This window comes from Lepidothrix coronata, unplaced genomic scaffold (assembly GCF_001604755.1).
Source record: "Lepidothrix coronata isolate B3197 unplaced genomic scaffold, Lepidothrix_coronata-1.0 Scaffold1, whole genome shotgun sequence".
In the NCBI taxonomy this organism is placed as follows: domain Eukaryota; kingdom Metazoa; phylum Chordata; class Aves; order Passeriformes; family Pipridae; genus Lepidothrix; species Lepidothrix coronata.
The window spans coordinates 16,007,750-16,028,811 of NW_016690181.1; the positions used below are offsets into that span (position 1 = coordinate 16,007,750).

The window sequence follows — 21,062 nt, forward strand, 5'->3', positions numbered from 1 at the left end:
CCGCGGCCGTGACGTCACGGGGGAAGCCCCTCCTCGCGCGGGCAGGGCGGCACCGCCCCTTTCGCGCGTGGGCGCGGGGCGTGTCCCTGCGCGGCCGCCGTAGGCTCGATGTGGCGGGGCGGGCGCGGCTCCACGTCACCATCGGCGGAGCGGCCGCGCCGGGCTCAGCTCCGCTCCGGCACCGCCCGGCGCCGCGCTCGGTACGGGCCGCAGGACCCGCCGCAAAGGCCGGCCCGGGGACCGAGGGAGCGCCGGGCGCCGCGGGTGCGGTGCGCCCCGCGGGCCCCGAGGCCTCGGGGACCCGCCGGCAGGGCCGCGGGGCGGGTTTGGGGGGGTCCGTGGCGCGGGGGGCTCGCGGTTTGCTCGGGGGAAGGGCGGGCGGTGGCATCGAAGGGAGTTTTGCCTCATAGGTAAAAACCCCCCGGGTTTGAGCTGGGAGTGGGTGCCTGGGACATGGAGGGAGAAATATCCCCAGGGCGGCTGTGGATCTGTCGGGATTTTTTGGTAAACGTTTTTTTTGCGCTGTGCATTACGGATGTGCATCAGCAAAGCGATGCGTCCGCAGGGATTTGTTTCACGGGGTGCCCCCGTTCCCGAGGCTCCCCAGGGATGTAGGTGGCGAGCAGGCGTGGCTATTTCCTTCGCTTGATAAAGTGTAACTTTCGATTTCCGCCGTAAATTTCGATTTCCTCTCCTTGCCCAGAGAAGCTGTGGATGCCCCATCCCTGGAGGTGTTCATGGCCAGCTTGAATGGGGCTCTGAGCAACCTGGTCTAGTGGGAGGTGTCCCTGCTTGTGGCAGGGGGGTTGGAGCGAGTTTAGGGCACGATCTTTAGGGTACCCCCCCAAACCAAACCATTCTGTAACTCAGTACAGGTGGTCAGAAATTTTGTTGCTGGAGCAGTAGAGCAGCACCTACATCTGTGTCCGTGGGGCCTCTCTCTAAGATCAAGCTGATTTCAGGTCAAGGAGGAAAACTGGGTGCTGGTTCTCCCTGCCACGTCTCCCAGCTCTGTGTTTTAGCAGAGTTGTTTTCACTGCTGCTTCTCAGAGCCTAAAGTACACTCACTTATCATGCTTCAGAGACATGTTTGACTGCAATTTTTGAAATTTCTGCAGTTGAGGTCTTGGTATGAGTAAAGATACCTGGTCTGTTTTTGCAAGGATGTGCTTTGTGGTTTATATGAGTTGTTCTTGTAGGTGAAGGTGCTGCAGGGCTTTGAGGCAGGAGTTCTGGCTAACAGCTTGGAAAAGTAAGCAAAAAAGCTGCTGCTGAGGCAAGAAAACAGTTGTATTTCTACAAACGAGCAGTAGTCACAGAATCAATAAGGTTGGAAAAGACCTTCAAGATCGAGTCCAACCTTTGACTGATCACCACCTTGCCACACCATGGCACTAAGTGCCATTACACCGTGGCACTAAGTGCCACATCTAGTTTTCTCTTGAATGAGTTGTTTATGTAGATATTTTTAAACAATAGCCTTGAAGGATCTAATCCTTAAAGAGGCGGGATTCTTTGAAAAATTTGTATTGCAATTGTTTTCTGGGGTAGTTGCTGTGGTACTGTTTTAGTTTCTTGTTTTGTTGCGTAGAAAGAAGCAGCAGCCCAAGTTAGCACCATTTCCTGCTCACTGTTCAGTCTGAGGTTCTCTAGGTGCCCATTTGATGAGAAAAGAGACTTTGGACCTGGCACCAGCTTGTGTACTGCCTCAAGTGCTCATTCAAACACTGCAGCTCCATGTCCCAACTTCCCTCTCTCCTCAGAGCTATTTGTAGGGAGGTACTTTTAGCCATACTAGGGATGGGTGTTTGTTGATCTGCTGGATTTTGTTTGTTCCTGCTTCAGTAATAACATAGGAGTGGAGAGTTTACAAGGTTTGCACCTCAGAAGTTGTCTGCACAGATAAAAGAGGTGATGTGGGGTGTGAGCTGGTGTCCCCAGACAACAGGCTTCTTAAACTGGCCTGTTATTGAAAGCTTTATGTCATGGAGGTTTGGCCCTGCCATCATGGAACCTCGAGGAAGAGCAATCTGCAGGGAAAGCACAGCCTTGAGTTGGAGAGTTGGGTGTTTCCATCCTTATGTAAATCACAGCCTTTGGTGGGGATCATTTGGTTCAGTTCCGTTGGCGCTGTTATTAGTAATAAAAATTGTATAAAACAAATATGCCTTTACACATTATTTGCCTAATGTGTGGTATCATAATTTAGAATAAAAAGGCATCTTCCTTGTTTTAAACATTTGTTGAACTCAGTCGGAGACTTCCAGAAAATTAATAAAAGCTTATTTGTTTTGACACAATTTCTGTAGAAAGTATAAAATTGCTTATGTAATAAAAGTTTTCTCTGCTGTGCCTGTCAGTGTGGTATCATAGCATTAAACAAGCAAGCTGAAACTTGAGCGTTTTTTAGGTTGATTTGATCCTAGATGTCTATTATATAAGGAATAGACAAACATGAGAATGAGAATTGATAGAAGAAAAAGGTTGATTTGATCCTAGGTACCTATTATATATGGAAAAAACAAAACATGAGGCTGAGGATAAGCTTAATTGGTAATTTTATTACCTGAACTGTCAGCCACACGTCAGCTCTGATAGATCTGTAACCTTCTCGTACTTCTTCACCATAAAAATACGTACTTTCCTCATTAATGTCTAGAGTTGAGATGCTCTGATGATCCTTGGCAGGCAAAATGCAATCCTGCTTCCCTCTCCACCATGCTTTCTTTTCGTCCATCCTTGGTTTCTGCTCTGTTGGATCTTGTGCTCATCTTCAGAGCTTCTTCCATAGGCTGATTCAACTTGCTAATCAAGTCAAGAGAACTGTATGACTGTATCTTTTTGGGGTTTTTTAATGTTTTAAAATCTTATAGCTCTTGTCAGTTCACCTGGAGGGGCACAGGACTGCAGTGAAGGTAATGGGGATATGTAGCCAGGATCAGGGAGTGAGTATATGAGGGAGAAGCTGCTGCATCCGTTGGGCTGCAGCCAGGTGCCTGTTCACTTCTGTTAGCCCTGGCTGTATTGGGAAGTAGCCTGAAGCATTGGGAAGATTTCTTTCTTTTACTTTTTTTACTGTCTTTGGAAAATCTCATGCTCTTCATCTTTGTGGTGCTAACAGGAATATTTTAGTGTAACAGAAAAGTGAGAGGGCTTTTGAATGCAGCTTCTCAAGAAACCCAGCAGTTCCTTCAAACCATTAAGTCAGTTGTGATAATGTTTTCGTGTTTGTTAATAAAATCTGTTAACTCTGGGATGGCTTTGTTTGCTTGTTTTTAGGTTGTCTGATATTTGTGTCAAAATAATTCTTCCCTTGAGAAAACTCCTGTAACCAAGAACCATGACTGCTGCAGAGAACGTGTGTTACACGTTAATCAACGTTCCCATGGATTCAGAACCACCGTCTGAAATCAGCTTAAAAAATGACCTAGGCAAGTATGGACAATGATTGAAGGGTACTCCATCTCACCTGAATTGTGATATTCTCTCATTGTGCCTTTCTGAGAATATTGTTTACATTTTATAAACTCAAACAAGTCAATTTGATGTTTATTTTCTGTTGCTTTTTGAAAGGTGTATGTTCCTCTGTTTGCTGTGGTTTGAGAAACTTCATGATATTGTCTTATGTATTTTAGTTTTGTTGTGTGTGTCCCCTGTCTGTGCAAAATTTGAAATTTTTTTTTCTTTTTAAGTAATACCAGTTTGGGGAAGGGCAGATTTAAGCACTGTAATAAGCAATAGGTTGTGTTGTCTCTTGTTCAGTGCACTGCAGAATGTGCTGGCAGAAACAGCAGTGATAGTGTCTGGTATATATATGTATGACAACAGAGCACATTGTAGTGTCCTGGTATAAAAGGCTGTTTAAATTTAAGTATTAAAACAGCCTTGGAATTCGTACTCCTCCAATTCCAATATATTGATCCTAGAATTAAGTCTGAACTCCATGCTTATTTTTAAATGTCTCTTACTTCCTCTTTATCCTATAATAAGAGGGCATGAATTTTATTAGTATGCTCTGCTGCACTCTTTCAGAGGGGTTTGTGTCTTCTGTTGCTGAAGATTGGTATTCTTGTTAAACTAACTGTGACATGTCAGCCTTCCTGACTTCATTTCCTCCTCCTCTAGAAAAAGGAGATGTCAAGTTGAAGACCGAGGCCTTGAAGAAAGTAATCATTATGATTCTGAATGGTGAAAAACTGCCTGGGCTTCTGATGACCATCATACGTTTTGTGCTGCCTCTCCAAGATCATACCATCAAAAAACTGCTGCTTGTCTTTTGGGAGATCGTGCCAAAGACCACTCCAGATGGCAGGCTCTTGCAGGAAATGATCCTCGTGTGTGATGCATACAGAAAGGTAGCCCATTGTTTATTTCATTACTTGTCTGGATCTTTACAGCAAGTGGATCACTTTGTGTTATTTTATCAATATAAAAGTGGTTTATACTCAGCATTTCCTTCCTAGAAGTGATGTCTCAGTGCTTCAGGGCTGGATAACTGTAGATAAGCAGCATGGCTACTGACAAGGAAATTTTGTGTTCTTTTACTGTTATAACTTAACAAAAATGTAGTTTCTCTGTCAGTGAATGTCAGAGGTGAGGGTAATGTAATTACTGTCTTCATGGTATCTTGGGACAAGCCATGGCTCATAAAGGACACTGTTTTTGGAATGTGGTATATTTGGGACACTTCTAGTAAAGGCCTTCAACTTTGGGAATGGGTTGGAAGCAGATGAGCTAATACACACTAAAGGTTAGTCTCCAGTGTGTGGAAATGCTCACAGGCTGAGCTTTCACACCCATGGAAATTGGGGAAAACACATACAATGCAAAAAAAAAATACTACAGGCTTTGTAAGTGTTACTGCACAGAAACACCTGTTTTTAAATATTGGTACATATTTAAAACACTGAGGCAGCAGTGTTTTAAGAACGTATTTAGTGAGAAGACTGAGGTGTCACTGTGGATGTTGGGAACTTGTACCTTCGGAAGGCTGTGTGGGAGAAGGCTAGCAAGCTAGCAAGTGCATTCATCTGGAGAGTCTGGCATTTCAAATATGTTTCCTGTTGCTTTTAGGATCTTCAGCACCCAAATGAGTTTATCCGAGGCTCCACTCTCCGCTTTCTCTGCAAGCTGAAGGAAGCAGAGCTGCTGGAGCCTCTGATGCCGGCCATCCGCGCCTGCCTGGAGCATCGGCACAGCTACGTGCGCAGGAACGCAGTCCTGGCCATTTACACCATCTACAGGTAAAGGCCAGAAACAGTTGGAAACTGTGGGTGCAGAAGACCAAGGCCAGCTATAGTGATCTGCATAGTTTTTGAGATCTGAAACATTTATTTATCAATCACTGCTGTGGGTTTTGGGCTTTTTTCAGTTTGTTTGCTTTTTCTCCTCTACCTAATGGACTTCTTTGGAGAAGCTGCTGCTTTCTCAAGTACGATAGAGGTCCTTGTATTGCAGGTTAATTTGCATGGGCAAATGCCTTTCTTGATGATCTAAATGTTATTATTTGTCACCACTGTCCACAACCATGAATAGGGAAGAATCCTTGTAAGAATATGCCTATATAAATTTATTTGAGCAGGAGGTTTTTGATGTGCTGCAGTTACATACTAAACATTATTGCAGTTTTTACCTGAACCATGTGGCTGAGTGTTGCTATCAGTTGTAATCATTGATGAGGTAATGTCTTAGCTGTCATGAAAACAAACAATTTTTTAAAGCTCCTTGAGTCTGTTTGCTGTTTAAATAGCTGCACAAAAGCTCTGTATCACTCTTTTACTCTTGAGTTTTTGTAAATGTTTGTCTTCAGGGTATGCACTTAAGCCTTGGGTTCTACTCCTTACCAGTAGCTCTTTTAATTAGGATTTTCTTCTTTTTTTTTTTTTAAGAAACTTTGAACATCTTATACCTGATGCACCTGAATTGATCCATGATTTCTTGGTGAACGAGAAAGATGCAAGCTGCAAAAGAAATGCATTTATGATGCTGATTCATGCAGATCAGGTAAGAATACTTGCCCACAGACTCATTTGGTTTAATAACTTGAAAATGTGCTGGGTAACTAGCCAGGAGTTTGTTGGTAGTATGAACTATTTGTATTCATAAAAAAAAACCACGTTTGACAATGTTAATACTTTTTTGGGTTATTTGCTACTGAAAAAGTTAAAGTAGGTCTTCAGTGCTGTCTTCATTTTAAAGGAGAATTACTGTGTTTGGTGAAGGCATATGCTGGTGCCGAAATCTGTAATTAGTTTTGGCAAGGGAGCATAACCAGACTGAGAAGTGCTCTCTTATCTACTGTTTTATAGCTTTTGTAGCTGCATGAGAAGGAAATTGCAGTTTCTGTTTAGTGTTTTGGATTATTTGCTCTACAGACAATTGCCTCTTGTGCCTGATTACCATTAGTTTTGTCTCTCTTTTGCAATCTACAGACAGAACAGATTAATTTGCTCTTCGGGTTTACAGTGTTTTCCTAAATTGTTTTAATTTCAAGTTGAAGGGTCACATAAATGCTGTTTTGTAGTTTGATTTTAGAATATGTTGTGATTTAAAATTCAACTGAGTGAGCAAACTCAGTCTAATTTAAAATAATTTATCTTTTATTTCTGTAGGATCGAGCTTTGGATTATTTGAGTACCTGTATTGACCAAGTCCAGACATTTGGTGACATCCTGCAGTTGGTTATTGTTGAACTAATTTACAAGGTAAAATGGAAATGTTGTGGCACGTTAGATTATATCAGACTGCTTTTTGGAATGGATAGAATGCTGCTGGAAAAGGTTTTATAGCTAGCTTCTAGTCCATGTCAGGAATATGTCATTGTTTAATACAGTTGAATAAGATTTGTCTCTTGAAATGATAAAAGCTCAAGTATGCACAGCGTAGAGCAATATGTCTCACCTGATTTGCTGTGATGGGGACTGTGTATTATCAGTCTGGTTTCATGGGCATGAGCAGGGCATCTCTTACAGAAGCTGATAGAGACTGTGCCCTTCCTTTTGATCTGAGATTTTTAAGACCTGGTGGCATTGCACCGAGTTGTCAAGAACAGCTTTTGAATAGCTTTTGTAATTAGATTTTACAGCTGTGAATGCCCCAGAAAAGGTTGTCATCTTTTGCTCAATTTTCTCCTTGTTGTAAGATAATGGAGCAGGTAAACTGTAGGATCGCAGTTTCCTTTTTTCTTTATGTGCCAACTGTGCATCCTTCTTCTTGTTGAGGTCTGTCATGCAAATCCATCGGAGAGAGCTCGCTTTATTCGCTGCATCTACAACTTGCTGCAGTCGTCGAGCCCTGCAGTGAAGTATGAAGCTGCAGGTACTCTAGTTACACTCTCCAGTGCACCAACAGCAATCAAGGTATGGAAATGATGTTTTCAGATGTTCACTAGCTTTTAGTGCACTGAAATGGGTGCTGTGTGCTGCATGTAGCTTGAAAAAGCAAAGGCTTTAGTAACACTTCACACGTGAAGGTCTCTCTTAAAATATCTCTTAGAATTGGTCACAGAAAAAGACAGAGACTGCTTTGCAGACCTAGAGCTAGGGGACTTCATGTCACTTTGGTAGGGGACAGGCATGATTACTGTGCAGACTTGTACAAGGGTTGGTACCAACCTGCAATCCTCTTGGCATATTAGCAAAGCAGACTAAAGCTGAAGATTTTCAGAGATTGAATTACTTTCTTTAGTCTTTATTCCTGTTTTCAGACCAAGGGGGAAGCATAAATCAGTGAAGATTGGTGTTGATTTCTAATTGACCTAGGGTTCCTAGATTCATATTTGTACAGCTGATTATTTAAGAGCACTCAGAAGTTTTGAACTTGTATGGAAATTTCAAAAATAAAATATGCAAGTCTAGATTCAGAGTAAAAGCAATGTAAATAGTAGTTTCAGAAGGTCAGGGGGAGTATGAATTCCAACATTCTTGCTTTGGTATATCATTTTTGTTGAGTAGTCATTAAAACGATATCTAGATAGGTTAACTGCCAACTGTTTTAGGTTAGTTTTCATGCCCTGTTGTGTACTTCACAGCTGACCCCAAGTATGTCACATAATCTATCTTGTTATGTCTTTCTTTGAATTTGAAATCAAGTCTGTGTGTTGTAAGCTGATGCAGTTGTGAGCCTTCCAGTGTGATTTTTGTCATGTAGTGGAATCCATTTATAATGGACCAGAAAATTTTAAAGTCTGTTCTCAGGTTAATTTCTGTGCCAAATCAGAGTAGCTGCTTTTAAAGTAATATAAAAGGACTATTTTCCGGAATTTCTGTCAGAAATTTGCTGGTTTCTCCTCTTCATTAATTAAAAAATTATTTTGATCCTTTTAATTTTAGGCAGCTGCCCAGTGCTACATAGATTTGATTATTAAAGAAAGTGATAATAATGTGAAACTGATTGTCTTGGATCGGTTGATTGAATTAAAGGAGCATCCCTCCCATGAACGAGTATTACAGGTATGTGAGCTGTCTCTTTTCCTGCAAGCTTTAGGAAAGAAAAGCCTTCAATAACAAAGCTTTCAGGTTTTGTGATGTATGGAGAAATGTACTTCTGAAGTTTACATTTTCTGTTGGAATGTTTTTGGTAGAAACATATTGGATGGACTTATATGTTTATGATTTCCTGCTTTTATTGTCTGTATAAGAATTATCAATAGCAAATGCTGTCCTGATCTTAAGGTTTAATGGTGTAGCTTGCATGGTAGACTTCTATGAAAATGTAGCATTTATTAAATGAACATTGTGAAGGTCCTAATGCCTGGGATATGTTGCTTGCTTGTCAGCAGATTACATATTATGTATCCAGAAAGGCTTTGAAAATCATTGAGGACTGAAATTAGAATTGCATGAAAAGGAAATAAGTTAAACCAGCAAATTCCTTACAATTTTGTTCTTGTTTCAGGATCTAGTTATGGACATCCTCAGAGTGCTGAGTACCCCAGATCTAGAAGTGCGCAAAAAAACCCTCCAACTGGCTCTGGATCTTGTGTCTTCGAGAAATGTGGAGGAGGTAAAATATAAGTATTTTTGATTCATTAAGCTTTTTTTTTTTCTTTTGAAAAGTATGTCACTTTTTTGAGTTTTATTTGATCTTTTCTGCAGCTTGTGATTGTTCTGAAGAAGGAAGTGATTAAAACTAATAATGTGACGGAGCACGAAGATACAGACAAGTACAGACAGCTGCTTGTTCGGACACTGCATTCCTGTAGCGTTCGGTTTCCAGACATGGCTGCAAATGTTATCCCAGTGGTATGCAAATGTTTAATTATACTGTCATTAAATAGGTTCTAGCTATACCCAAAACCTAGGGAATAGCTGAAGTGTTCCTCACAGTGGCGTCACAGGAAGCAATATTATTTTTAATCCCTAAAGAAATACAGGACTTTCGATGCTGTTAACATTTGTCTTCTGAGACTTTACTTTTAAATGCTTTTGCAGAACATGAGATGAAGAGGCCCTCTACTTAAAATGCAATAATTTGTATCATTAGAAAACTAATTTGGGATTATGATAATTGGTAATTGTTTGGGATGTATTTAAGGCCGTTTGACTTCAATTTTGTTTAATGGAAGATACACATGCAGTTTTATTTTTCTGAATGTACAAGGCAAATATTATTGTACAAACTTATCTGTGCTGCTGTTTGTGCTCATGTTCACTCTTCTGTGCTAGCTGATGGAGTTCCTCAGTGATAATAATGAAGCAGCAGCTGCTGATGTCTTGGAGTTTGTGCGGGAAGCAATCCAGAGATTTGATAACCTCAGACCTCTTATTGTTGAGAAGATGCTTGAAGTCTTTCACTCAATTAAATCTGTCAAGTGAGTCCAAAATACAGTATCAAACCAACATTGGAGCACCTTGTGGCTCACTCTCGTTGAATGTATATTGCCTTTAAATATGTACCAAAATTATTGCAAACCCCACACAAAGAATAACTGAAGCTGAGATATTTTGGGAGTAGATGATTTCTAGGTACAGCCTACTTGTACAAAAGAAATTAAGTGCTTTTTGCATTGAATGAAGAAAACAAATTCAAATTTCATTTCTATATGCAACTGGTAATTGTATTTCCACTTGCTAGGAGATAGTATTGTTGATGAAGGCCAACCATAAAGTGATATATTTGTTAAAACAGAGTTAGTAAGGCATTTATTCTTGTAGGCAAGTGGAAACACTTAGGCTAGATTTATTAGAAAACCCAGTCTAACATAGACCAGGCTTTGCAACCTCCAAAGCTTCTTTATCACCTTTCAGGGCTCTAAAAGCTTTCTTTTCTGGTGGATCTGTAATGCTTAAGTCATATGAGAACTTCTCGGTATGAAGACAGCACTCTGTCATTCTTGTAATACACAGAAAACTCTGAATCTTATCTCCATCATCATCTCGTTAGGTGTGAAAAAAAAAATCTCTGAAACTTTGGTATTCTTTTCCTAATCTTCATTCATCTTCTTGTTTTTTATTTTCTCCTCTAAAATGGAGAATTTAGTTTGTCTTAGTTAAGTGGAGAATTTACAGCTTACTTTATTCACATACAGTAGAGTTATTTCACCACGATCACAATGAAATTTAATTTTGTGTATGTCAGGATTAGCATAGATGGAAATAAATTTGTACCAGAGAATATATCTATTTTGATGTACCTGTTCATGAGCTTACTAAAGCTGAAATTGTTTTTGATCAAACCTGCTTTTTGTCACTTGTGTCCTTTTGGATTTGTCAAGACTGACCTTTACCACCGAACATAAATCACTTCTTGATGCTAGTTTGAGTTTATGATGAAAACATGACTTAAGTTACTGTTCTTGTCTTAGGATTTATCGAGGAGCATTATGGATCCTCGGAGAATATTGCAGCACAAAGGAAGACATACAAAGTGTAATGACAGAAGTGCGCAGATCACTTGGAGAGGTGTGTGTGTGCTTTGGTTTTTTTTGTGTTTACTAGCTCTTTGTGGTTTTTCTTGACGTTATGCAGTTGGTTTTCTAGGAAAAAGATATTTTTAACAGTGTTTTGGGGACTTGAGATGTGTTAATGGCACTGCACAGGAAATCTTAAGTAAAAAGAAGTTAGGGTTTTGCGTTCATGGTCAATTTTCTTTCAAATCTCATACTTGAGCTAAGAATAAGGGATATCTTTTAAGAGGGGAGATGAGAAATTCCTTATTTCAGAAAATTAAGGCTGCTTTAAGGTATAATTTAATTATATTCAGTGGCAAAGAAAGAGTGCTTTAAGTGGGTTGTTCTGAGAGGGATTTAAGACAATCTGTGCAATTTGAGCTTTATTGCATGAGTAGGAAGCTTCTGTATGTATTTCAACATCTGCTTATCTCCTCAAGTTCTCACAAAACTTGCATTTTAGCTGACTTTTTGCTTATAAGAACTTCAATAATGCAGATAATCTTTATTAAAACCTTCTGCAGAACAAAAATACATCTTTTATTTTAATTGTAACAATTATTTCCTGCTCATTTCTAGATCCCAATAGTAGAATCTGAAATCAAGAAAGAAGCTGGGGAGCTAAAACCTGAAGAAGAGGTGTCTGTGGGTCCAGCCCAAAAGTTGGTTACAGAGATGGGCACTTATGCAACACAGAGTGCTCTCAGTAGTTCACGACCTGCCAAAAAGGAAGAAGACAGGTATTTAAGACTTCATACTAGGCCAGGAATGACTTGGTTGATTTTGTGGGGTTTTTTTTCTATTTGAGTTGTATTTTCTCTCAGACAGAGTTCAGTGGTTGAGGGAATTTCCTGTTTTAAGGTATTATCCCAGGTAGATGGTAGCCAATAGGATGTTGCCCGATTGCTTAGGATTTGTAGTCAAAGCTTACTGTATCAAAAAGGACTTTATTAATTATGATATCCTAAATTCTGTTTGGTTTTTTATGTGTAAAGTTCTCTCACAATTTTAGTTGGATACAGAGATGTTGCCTTTAGATTAAAACATTTTCTTCTCTTGATATCACCTTGCAGTACTTAATACTTGCTATAGTTTATTTTGTTGGTAGGTAGAACAATTGTTATATTTCCTTAGTTATTGCAGATGGGCTACTTCATCTTGACTAGTCATTATCATCTCAGTGCTACAATAAAATTATTATACATTACACCTCTCACTCCTTAGTCAGTGTGGAAATGACTATGTGACTTGTGAATGTATCTGGAAAAAAATACTTTGAGAGGGAAAAAAAACAACCTTCTGGGATGTTTCGAGCTTGTTTTGCTTGTACAGTGTAAATGTTAAGGTATCAAGAGAAGTAGGCTGAAGGGTGTCATCCAAAACTAGTTTTCTGATGATGATTTGTCTTTGCAGACCTCCATTAAGAGGATTCCTGCTCGATGGTGATTTCTTTGTTGCAGCTTCCCTTGCTACAACTTTAACCAAGATCGCTTTACGATATGTGTCACTAGTTCAGGAAAAGAAGAAACAAAATGTAAGTCATCTCTTATGTTTTCACTGTATATACAAGGAAGAGCTGGTTGTTGCCTCTTTTGGTTTTAACAGATGCAAAATGGGTTAAGTCCAAAGTGAAGTGCCAGTTATGTGATTGGATAATAATGATAATTTAGGTCACAAACAGGACATACTGTTCTCCAGTCACTCTATCTAGATAGTCTCTAAATCATGCTGCTTGGTTTCTAGATAACAAGTACTAAAAAAATAAGCAATTCTGCTCAGACTTTTTATGATTTGATTAATGTGCACCTTTTTATATATAAGTCAGAAATAAACATTTCTGTAAAGCTATGGAAAATGCAATAACCTTCTTCCATTCTCTTTACTTTGTCCTTCTTCTCAGTCCTTTAATGCTGAAGCTATGCTGCTGATGGCCACTATTCTCCATTTGGGAAAGTCTTCTCTTCCCAAGAAGCCAATTACAGATGATGATGTGGATCGTATTTCCTTGTGTCTGAAAGTTTTGTCAGAATGCTCTCCTCTCATGAATGACATTTTCAACAAAGAATGCAGGCAGTCCCTCTCTCATATGCTGTCAGCCAAGCTAGAAGAGGAGAAACTTTCCCAGAAGGTGAGCTATTATAAGTGTGTAACCAGAAACACTTGTAGTTTTTGATGGATGTTCACATCCAAACTGGTCCAAGAAATGTCACCATTTGACTCTGTGTAAGTCAGCCATTATTCAGTGTGAATTCTTGAATTATTCTCTTCCTGCAGAAAGAATCGGAGAAGAGGAATGTGACGGTTCAGCCAGATGATCCCATTTCCTTCATGCAGCTCACTGCTAAAAATGAAATGAGCTCAAAAGAAGACCAGTTTCAGCTCAGCCTTCTTGCAGCAATGGGAAACACACAGAGGAAAGAGGCTGCTGATCCTCTTGCTTCCAAACTTAATAAGGTAATGGGAAATTAGTGTTTTAATTATATACACGTTGCACTGCTTATGCACAGGATCAGCTTTGGGAATCTTAGGCTTGAACTAAAGAACAGACAGCGCTGGCTGATTGAAAAGACACAGGTATTTCCTGGTTGGGATCAAGACACAGAGTAAAGCCCTTGTGCTTGTAGTTGTTACCTTCTTCACGTGGGGAGGGGAGGAATAAGGAGGAAACTTGGAGAGTGCTGAGCTGGTGGAATGTGGAGAAGAAATTGAAATAGTTTGCTGGTTTGAAGAGCCCAGTAAGGTTCACAGGGAAGAGAGTAAGGACATCAGCAGAGATTAAGAACCCCTTTCTTTCTTTGGCTGCTATATCCTATTGCCAAGTGTAGTGCATCCTTATCTTTATACTTTTTTTTGCTCCTGATTACTAGGACCTGCACAGAAGGTCCAAAGAGAAGAAATCTCTTCATTCATTCATCAGTTAAAAAACCAAGCTTTTAAAGACTGGTTGAATTGTTTTTAAATTTAAAGCTACCTTTTAATTTTAAGTCAGCGTTTCTTTGTGCTGCTGATCTTCTTAAGAATAAATGGCCTTACAGTTCATATTTTATCTACCTAGCAATTCAGAATACATTTCATCTAGAAAGGTTTTACAGTTGTAATCTGTATACAAAAGGATATGTGAAGGAAGGATGCAGTTAGTGTTCATTTTTATTAAAAATATGGACAATCACTGTGTATTTATCTGTAAATTAATGAAATCTATTTGTTTTGGAAGACTTATGCAGGAACTCTAGATTTCCTAAACATCACAACTTCTTTAAATACTGCTTTCTAGGTAAAATTTGTGGTGATTTTTGAGGTGTTTTTCCCATTTTTCTTTTGCTTTCCGGTTTTTCTTGCTACTGAGTAAATTCTGTAAAATTAAAAGCTCTTTGCACACTTGCTTGTTTTGAAGGCTCATATTAAAGAGTAATGGATTTAACTGTACTTCGTTCTTATTTTTTGGTGATTGTTTGACGTGATTCTATGTTTAAAACTGATCCATGACATTAAACAGCCTAACCTCTGTCACAGGTTACTCAGCTGACAGGTTTCTCGGACCCTGTGTATGCAGAAGCGTATGTCCACGTCAACCAGTACGACATTGTGCTGGATGTGCTTGTTGTCAACCAGACCAGTGACACTCTGCAGAACTGCACCCTGGAGCTGGCCACGCTGGGTAAGGAGAACTGGTGGAAACAAAGCAACCGTGAGGTGCTGGGCGTTGGCACCCAGTTGTGAGGAGTTTCTGAGGCACTTTGAAACAATTATGAGTTTATGCCAGTTTCCATTTTGGAAAGATGTTTTTGAATGCCTTTCAAATGTATTTTTTTTATATATTTGGTGGAAGATTTTTATGTGCTGGCACTGACAGTACCATCTGATGATACAAACTGCAGTCAGATTTTGTATCTTTTCATGGCTTTTTCACTAAGGAAATAGCATTACATTTTCCCTTCTCCTTTTCCCCTGAAATACGGACAGGTTTTTTGATTCCCCATTGTGCTGTTCTTATAGACATCAAAAATAAATTTCAAAAAAAGGACAAAATCTCGAGTTGTATGGGACACATGTCAGGCAGAGAAAGCCATCTGCCCTAGAGGGTTTTTACACTCAGACTCAGGTAACACTGCATTAAATACTGCATTTACTCAGCTGAAACCATTCCCTGCACCAGCACCTGTACCAGAGTCTTGCTTTAACAATACTGAAGCTTCATTAACTTCTTTTAGAGGAGCGACTGGAGCAGATAATCTAAGAACAGTGACCCTTTTCTAATTAGTTGTCCTCTACTTTGGCAGTCAGGAGTTGAAATATGTTTACAGTACACCAGGAGAACACGTTACATACTTTTAATTATTGTAAATATGACTGGAGGGGCATAACCTTTCTCCTGAACGTCTAAATCATTTCATCAGACTAATGATGGAAATGAATAAAATGAATATATTACTTTATTTTTTTCTATCTGTCAGCTCAGTTAAGTGGAATTCATTTGCCAGGTGATGTCTTCAGATGTGGTGCAAGAGCTGACTCGATGCATCACTCCTGTGTGTAGAGCTCATGCTGTTCATGCTGCGTTCTCAAGTGGCAGTTTAGTGGAACTAAGGAGTCTTTCACAATTGCTTGCTAAAGGATTAGTAAAAATGCAACCCTTAGTGCTTCCTTGGAGCACTTATTTTCAGAGTCAAGGTGATACTTTGACCTGTTTATAAATAGCTTAGTGCATGTAATACTGGACGTTGAACTTTGGTTTTGAGGCACTTGAATATAGGATTAGGTCTTGTGATGTTGTCAGTGATTAAAACACAAGGTAGAATTAACCATTTCCTTGTTAAAAAAATAATACTATACTCAATCCAAAGCCCACTTAAGCCAGTATTTGCATTTGTTTTCAGTGGGGTTTGGGTGAACACAGTAATATTTTAACCAAAATTTTGTATGTAATGTAAATTACTTTGTCCTACAGTTAGCAAACTGTAAAAAACCCCACATCAATTCCAAATCAACTAATATCTTTATGGTGGTGGTTAGTGCAGCTCTGTAGATACAAAAATTGATTGACAAGAAAATAAAGTGTTTTTTCAAAAATCAAAGCTCATTGTGTACTGCTAATGTTCCCTGATGCCCATCTCCCAATTTCTTTACACAGGTGACTTGAAACTTGTGGAAAAACCATCTCCTCTGACACTGGCTCCACATGATTTTGCCAACATTAAAGCTAATGTCAAAGTCGCTTCAACAGAAAATGGAATAATTTTTGGTAATGTTGGTAAGTAAAAGTTCAGTATGCAAAATTAACATTGATATGAAACATTTCTTAACTACTTAATGAGCCCAATAAAATAATTACAGCTTTATATGCTGGGAAAAGAAATGAAATGGTCTACCATGCATGAATATTTTGTGGTGATTTAAAAAAAAATCCATATTGCTTTTACTTAAAATCATGGTAGAACATGCTACCTTTAGAATGATTGTCAGTGTGATACTTGAACCCAAGCCTCTGAGTTTGGAACAAGCTGGGCAGCCCTGCCTGAAAGACCAACACACTTAACTCAGAGTTCTGTGGCAACTGGGTAAAGCTCTTGAAGAGGACAGAGGTCAGCCATGAGACTGAGCAAGGGCTGAGTGCTGTTAACTGGCAGGTGGTAACCTTATTAAGTGCAAATTCACTTTTTTAAACATTAAGGTGGTTTGTGTTTTATATTGCAGTGTATGATGTCTCTGGAGCAGCCAGCGACAGAAACTGTGTGGTTCTCAGTGATATCCACATTGACATCATGGATTACATCCAGCCTGCTTCTTGCACGGATGCAGAGTTCAGACAGATGTGGGCAGAGTTTGAGTGGGAAAACAAAGTTAGTTTTATTTTTTGTATGTTATTCGGGGTTTGTTTGTTGATGTGGTATAATTCTATTTCTCGTTCTACACCAACTCATTAAATCAGCATTATCTATTGTCATATAAACCTTATTCAACATCCACATTGTTGGAAAGAGCCTCAAGTAGCTCTTTCTCTTACTGTTATCTTATCAGTTTCACAAGCTTAGCAATGCAATAACTAGGGGTTTTTTCTTGCAAAAGTGGTATTTGCATTGAGCTTTATCTCCTGTATGGAAGGTGTCCAAACTGATTGGTGACAGTTGTGTATTTTGGCTCAAAGATGAGATGGCAGCAGGTATAAGTTTATGCTGAGGCTGCAGAATGACTCATACCGCTCAGCCTCTCCAGTTCTGAATTGCATTGTGTTTTGGGTCACAGGGGACCTTTTAAAGGTCATTTAGTGCAGCCCCCCTGCCATGGACAGGGGCATCTTCCTTTCACTCTGTCACTTTGCAGTACAGCTGTAGCACAGAGTTATGGATGCTGTGCAAGACAAACAAGGTGGGTACACTTTATATTAACTGAGGGTGCCCAAACAGACCTGTTAAAAAAGGTTATACAACAGAGCAATATAATTTAAGAATAGAGTAGAAGCATTAAAACAGAATGGAAGATATTTTACATGAACTGTACTTTGTTTGGTACATATATTTACGTGTGTTTGCTTCAGACTAGATTTAAACGTCTCAGGGGAAACTTGTGCACAATAAATTTTAAGACATGGTATGTGAAGCCTTAGAAATTTATAAAGTTGTGTTAAAAAGAAGATTATAGCAGACCAGACCAACAATAATCAATATGAGGAAGCCAAGGCAGCTTTGTTGCTAGGAGGGAAAGATAAAAGTAGTTTTCATCATTAGTTAAAAGCAATCTTTGGACTAGATACCTCTTTTTTTGTGTTTTGGCAATGTGCACACTGTATTCAGACAAGAAGTCCACTATTTGCTCTGGAGAGTCTACATGTTTGGCACAATATCATATTCACCCAATACATTTTGGAAACCATGGTAATAGCATGAAATTCTCCATCTCTAACAACTGGATGGCAGGAGGGGAAGACTTGTTATGATACCACCACATAACAGGGAATGCAGCCAGCTTACTGAGTGTGCAGTTCCTCAAGGGGAAATGCAGTGGTAATCTCCTTTATAAAGCCCCAAAGGAGAGGTGGTTTCAGAAATGCCTGAGGTGCTAATTAAAGTAATTGCCTCTTTTTTTTTTTTTTCTTCTTGAAGGTAACAGTGAATACAAATATCGTTGATCTAAATGAGTACTTACAGCACATACTGAAGTCAACTAATATGAAATGCCTGACTCCAGAGAAGGTGAGCTATTTCTTGGAGACTTTTAGACACCCTTTTTAGTTTGTGTGCTTTACCATTTAATTTGTTCAGCATTTGTTATTAATATTATTAGAAATGCTTGCTTACAAAATGAAATGGAACATATACTTCAAAGTTTTTAAATGAGTGGTCTGAAATTACTAAAAGCAAATTAAGTTACCAGAATTCTTTGTTGCTTAATCAGCTGTTTCTTCCCCAGTTAGAAAGTCAGAATGTCCGTTTTAATTCGTGGTAGCCAAGCTGTAGTATAGACTTAATGGCACCATCTGTTTCTATAAAGGTTTTTTTTCAGTAGCTCCAAGTTTCTTCCTTCTCTGCCAAAATTTACCTTTCTTTTGCAAGTTTAGCCTTTTTGTTGTAAAGCAAAATAAATATATACAGTAGTTGCTATTAAAGTATAACATGTATAATAGCTGTTAGCTAATACATGTACAGCAGCCGGACAAGATCTATTGTTACTATTTAGCTTCTTTACCACTTTGCTGTTGGTTAAATCCGACCATAAAATGCCATCTTACCCTCTTTTGAGGAATACTGTAGGTTGCATGTTTTCCAACATTAATTCTAGAAAAAAGCCACCACTCTTTCCCGGTGCACGATTCCCACATTTTACGAAGTGTTGTGCAGGAAAAAAGAAATGTAAACGTTCCGTGCCGATGTGTTAGCCTAGCTAACCTGGGGCGAACCAAAATGTGTTTGAAGGATTTTGGTCTTTCTGAGGAGTTCAAACGTGGTTTCCACAGGCACTTTCTGGTTACTGTGGCTTTATGGCGGCCAATCTTTACGCCCGTTCCATCTTTGGAGAAGATGCCCTTGCGAACGTCAGCATTGAGAAGCCGATTCATCTCGGGCCAGAGGCGCCTGTCACTGGTCACATACGAATCCGGGCAAAGAGTCAGGTAACATGGCTTATATCTCCTTGTCACTTCTGTGAAAATGTACCAAGCACTCTAAAAAACCTGCAGATCGTTGTACGTTAGTTTCTAGTGCTAGATAAATGGGATTTTTTTGGGGGAAAGGTGAATATAGCAACTTTATACTTATTTTAAAACTCTCTTTTACAGATTTTGTGAGGAAGGAAAATCTTTGTAATTGGGTGTGATCATACCCTAAAACTATGTTGTAGATCTTTTCTCCTAGTGTGTTACCATAAAATAGGCCTTTGGGCCAAGATTTCCTTATAGCGCTGTGAATAGGATGTTACATTTTATTTGGTTTTAAATAAAGAGCAAATATGCCTCAGGGTTACATGGCCTTTTTCCTACTAAATTGCACATTTTAGTATCACACAACAAGGAAATTTTGTGCATATAATTGCTGTTCGCTGCAGTTTTTTTAAAAAAACAGCAAAACAAAACCCGGAGTCTTTTAGTAGGAGTATTTTCTGTAGGTATATCTATGAGTCTGCTTTGGATTTTAGAACTTCTGCCTCCTTACTAAAGATAAAGTATGGGATTTGGAATAAATACAGTAAAAAAACCAGTGTAAAATAGAACTATTTTAGACAGGGTACAATAAAAGATTACCAGTGAGTTTTCACATTTAGAGAAATCATTTACTTTGTGTGATGTCACTGTCAAGATTTTGAACTGGTTTAAATTCATGTTTCTGATATGTTTACAGTGCCATTTTTACATAAGACTGCATTCAGTTACATATACCAGCATGGTTTCACCTGGAAATCATTCTGCTATTGAATATGTGGATTTATTCATGCAGTTTCTTATGAGATTTCTTCAGTTGCTATGCAATATTAATGTGGTTCTGTGATTAAATTATTTCTCATAGCTTTAGTGCATTGAGTGCTAGTACGAGCTCTGAGACTTTCAACAGCTGAATTTCAGGAACTGGACTGGCAGTTGTAATTTCTCCCCTGGCAGTCTACTTTCAACTGGTGGGAGGTCAAAAGGCTTAAATTTTTAATTCTTCTGATAACACATGTAACATTTGCCAACTCATTTAGGTTTCGTTGTTTCAATAATACATGTAGATCTAACCTTTACCTGGTGTTAAGGAAATGTGCAGTATGATGTGTACAAATAAGTGAACAGCTAGAAATTTCCATGACTTCACAGATTTCTATATATGGAACTTCCATTTTAATACAGATAAGATAAAGTCATTTGGAAGTGAAGTATCTGTGCCATGATTGTCTTCTTTCTTTTCCTTACAGGGAATGGCCCTGAGTCTTGGAGATAAGATCAATCTGTCTCAGAAGAAAACAAGTTTATAAATTTTACCTAACACCTTTTCAGGTCTTTTACAATTTAACCTTAGGTATGTGGCTTTTGGGATCCAGAACATCTTGTATTCTTCAGTGTTCTGTAATTGTAGAAGCCAAGCTTTTGAGCTAAAAGCATTCCAGCAGATAATTTATAGGTTCTCCATGATTGATATTGAGCAAAACTTTAAATCTCCAGGTTTTTTTTTTCTTTGTCCTGGAAGTCATGTTTTCTTTGTCTCTAATATATACTGATGCTCACAGTACAATAAACAAATTATGCCAGTTACTGTTTTGTCTGTAACTTATAAGCTCTATATTATCTCATCAGTACTGAATATTTGGCTAGGACTATTTTGCTAAGAAAGTGGGAGTCTGCAATAGCTTAGGTGTTTACAATAATGACTAGGCCTGAATTGTGTGAATGTGTGATCATGGCTCTTAAAATACTCTGGTATACCTAGGAGAATATATATTTGCCATTTAAGTCAAAGGCTGTGTGTTCTAGAAGGTTGGTTTAGTAATGTAATAGCTTGGCACAGACAAGTTTGTAGTATCACAAAGGAGGTTGTCAAAATTTGGCTCTTTCCAGCAAGTTGTAGAACCTTAAACTTTCTGAACTGCTTTTCTAACAGTGTTATCACAAGTAACATAACACTGCTGGTGGTGTTCTTGTTTTTCAGTCAATATGGAAAAGACAGCCAAGTGCAGTGTTAAAGCTGTTGCAGCATAAGCAGTATTTCAG

The 21,062-nt window shown here is 38.9% G+C and overlaps 1 protein-coding gene across 1 annotated transcript; it reads left to right on the forward strand.

Moving 5' to 3' along the window:
• The first annotated feature begins 96 nt into the window (after positions 1-96).
• On the forward strand, positions 97-20,606 carry COPB1 (coatomer protein complex subunit beta 1). The gene is made up of 22 exons (XM_017812379.1): positions 97-200; positions 3,280-3,431; positions 4,126-4,355; positions 5,074-5,243; positions 5,889-6,003; positions 6,612-6,704; positions 7,221-7,358; positions 8,331-8,450; positions 8,896-9,003; positions 9,096-9,242; positions 9,666-9,811; positions 10,805-10,901; positions 11,468-11,628; positions 12,302-12,422; positions 12,789-13,016; positions 13,163-13,342; positions 14,402-14,546; positions 16,020-16,139; positions 16,583-16,728; positions 17,989-18,078; positions 18,840-18,995; positions 20,270-20,606. Exons 2-22 carry the CDS (start codon positions 3,341-3,343, stop codon positions 20,327-20,329), a joined length of 2,862 nt encoding a protein of 953 aa, XP_017667868.1. The 5' UTR covers positions 97-200; positions 3,280-3,340; the 3' UTR covers positions 20,330-20,606.
• Positions 20,607-21,062: the final 456 nt, after the last annotated feature.

Coding starts and splice junctions, on each gene's coding strand:
- COPB1 (XM_017812379.1), top strand. CDS start 3,341: ATGACTGCTGCAGAGAACGTGTGTTACACGTTAATCAACGTTCCCATG. Junction 6,004..6,611: donor TGCTGATTCATGCAGATCAG/GTAAGAATACTT, acceptor TTATTTCTGTAG/GATCGAGCTTTGGATTATTT. Junction 8,451..8,895: donor CCCATGAACGAGTATTACAG/GTATGTGAGCTG, acceptor TTCTTGTTTCAG/GATCTAGTTATGGACATCCT.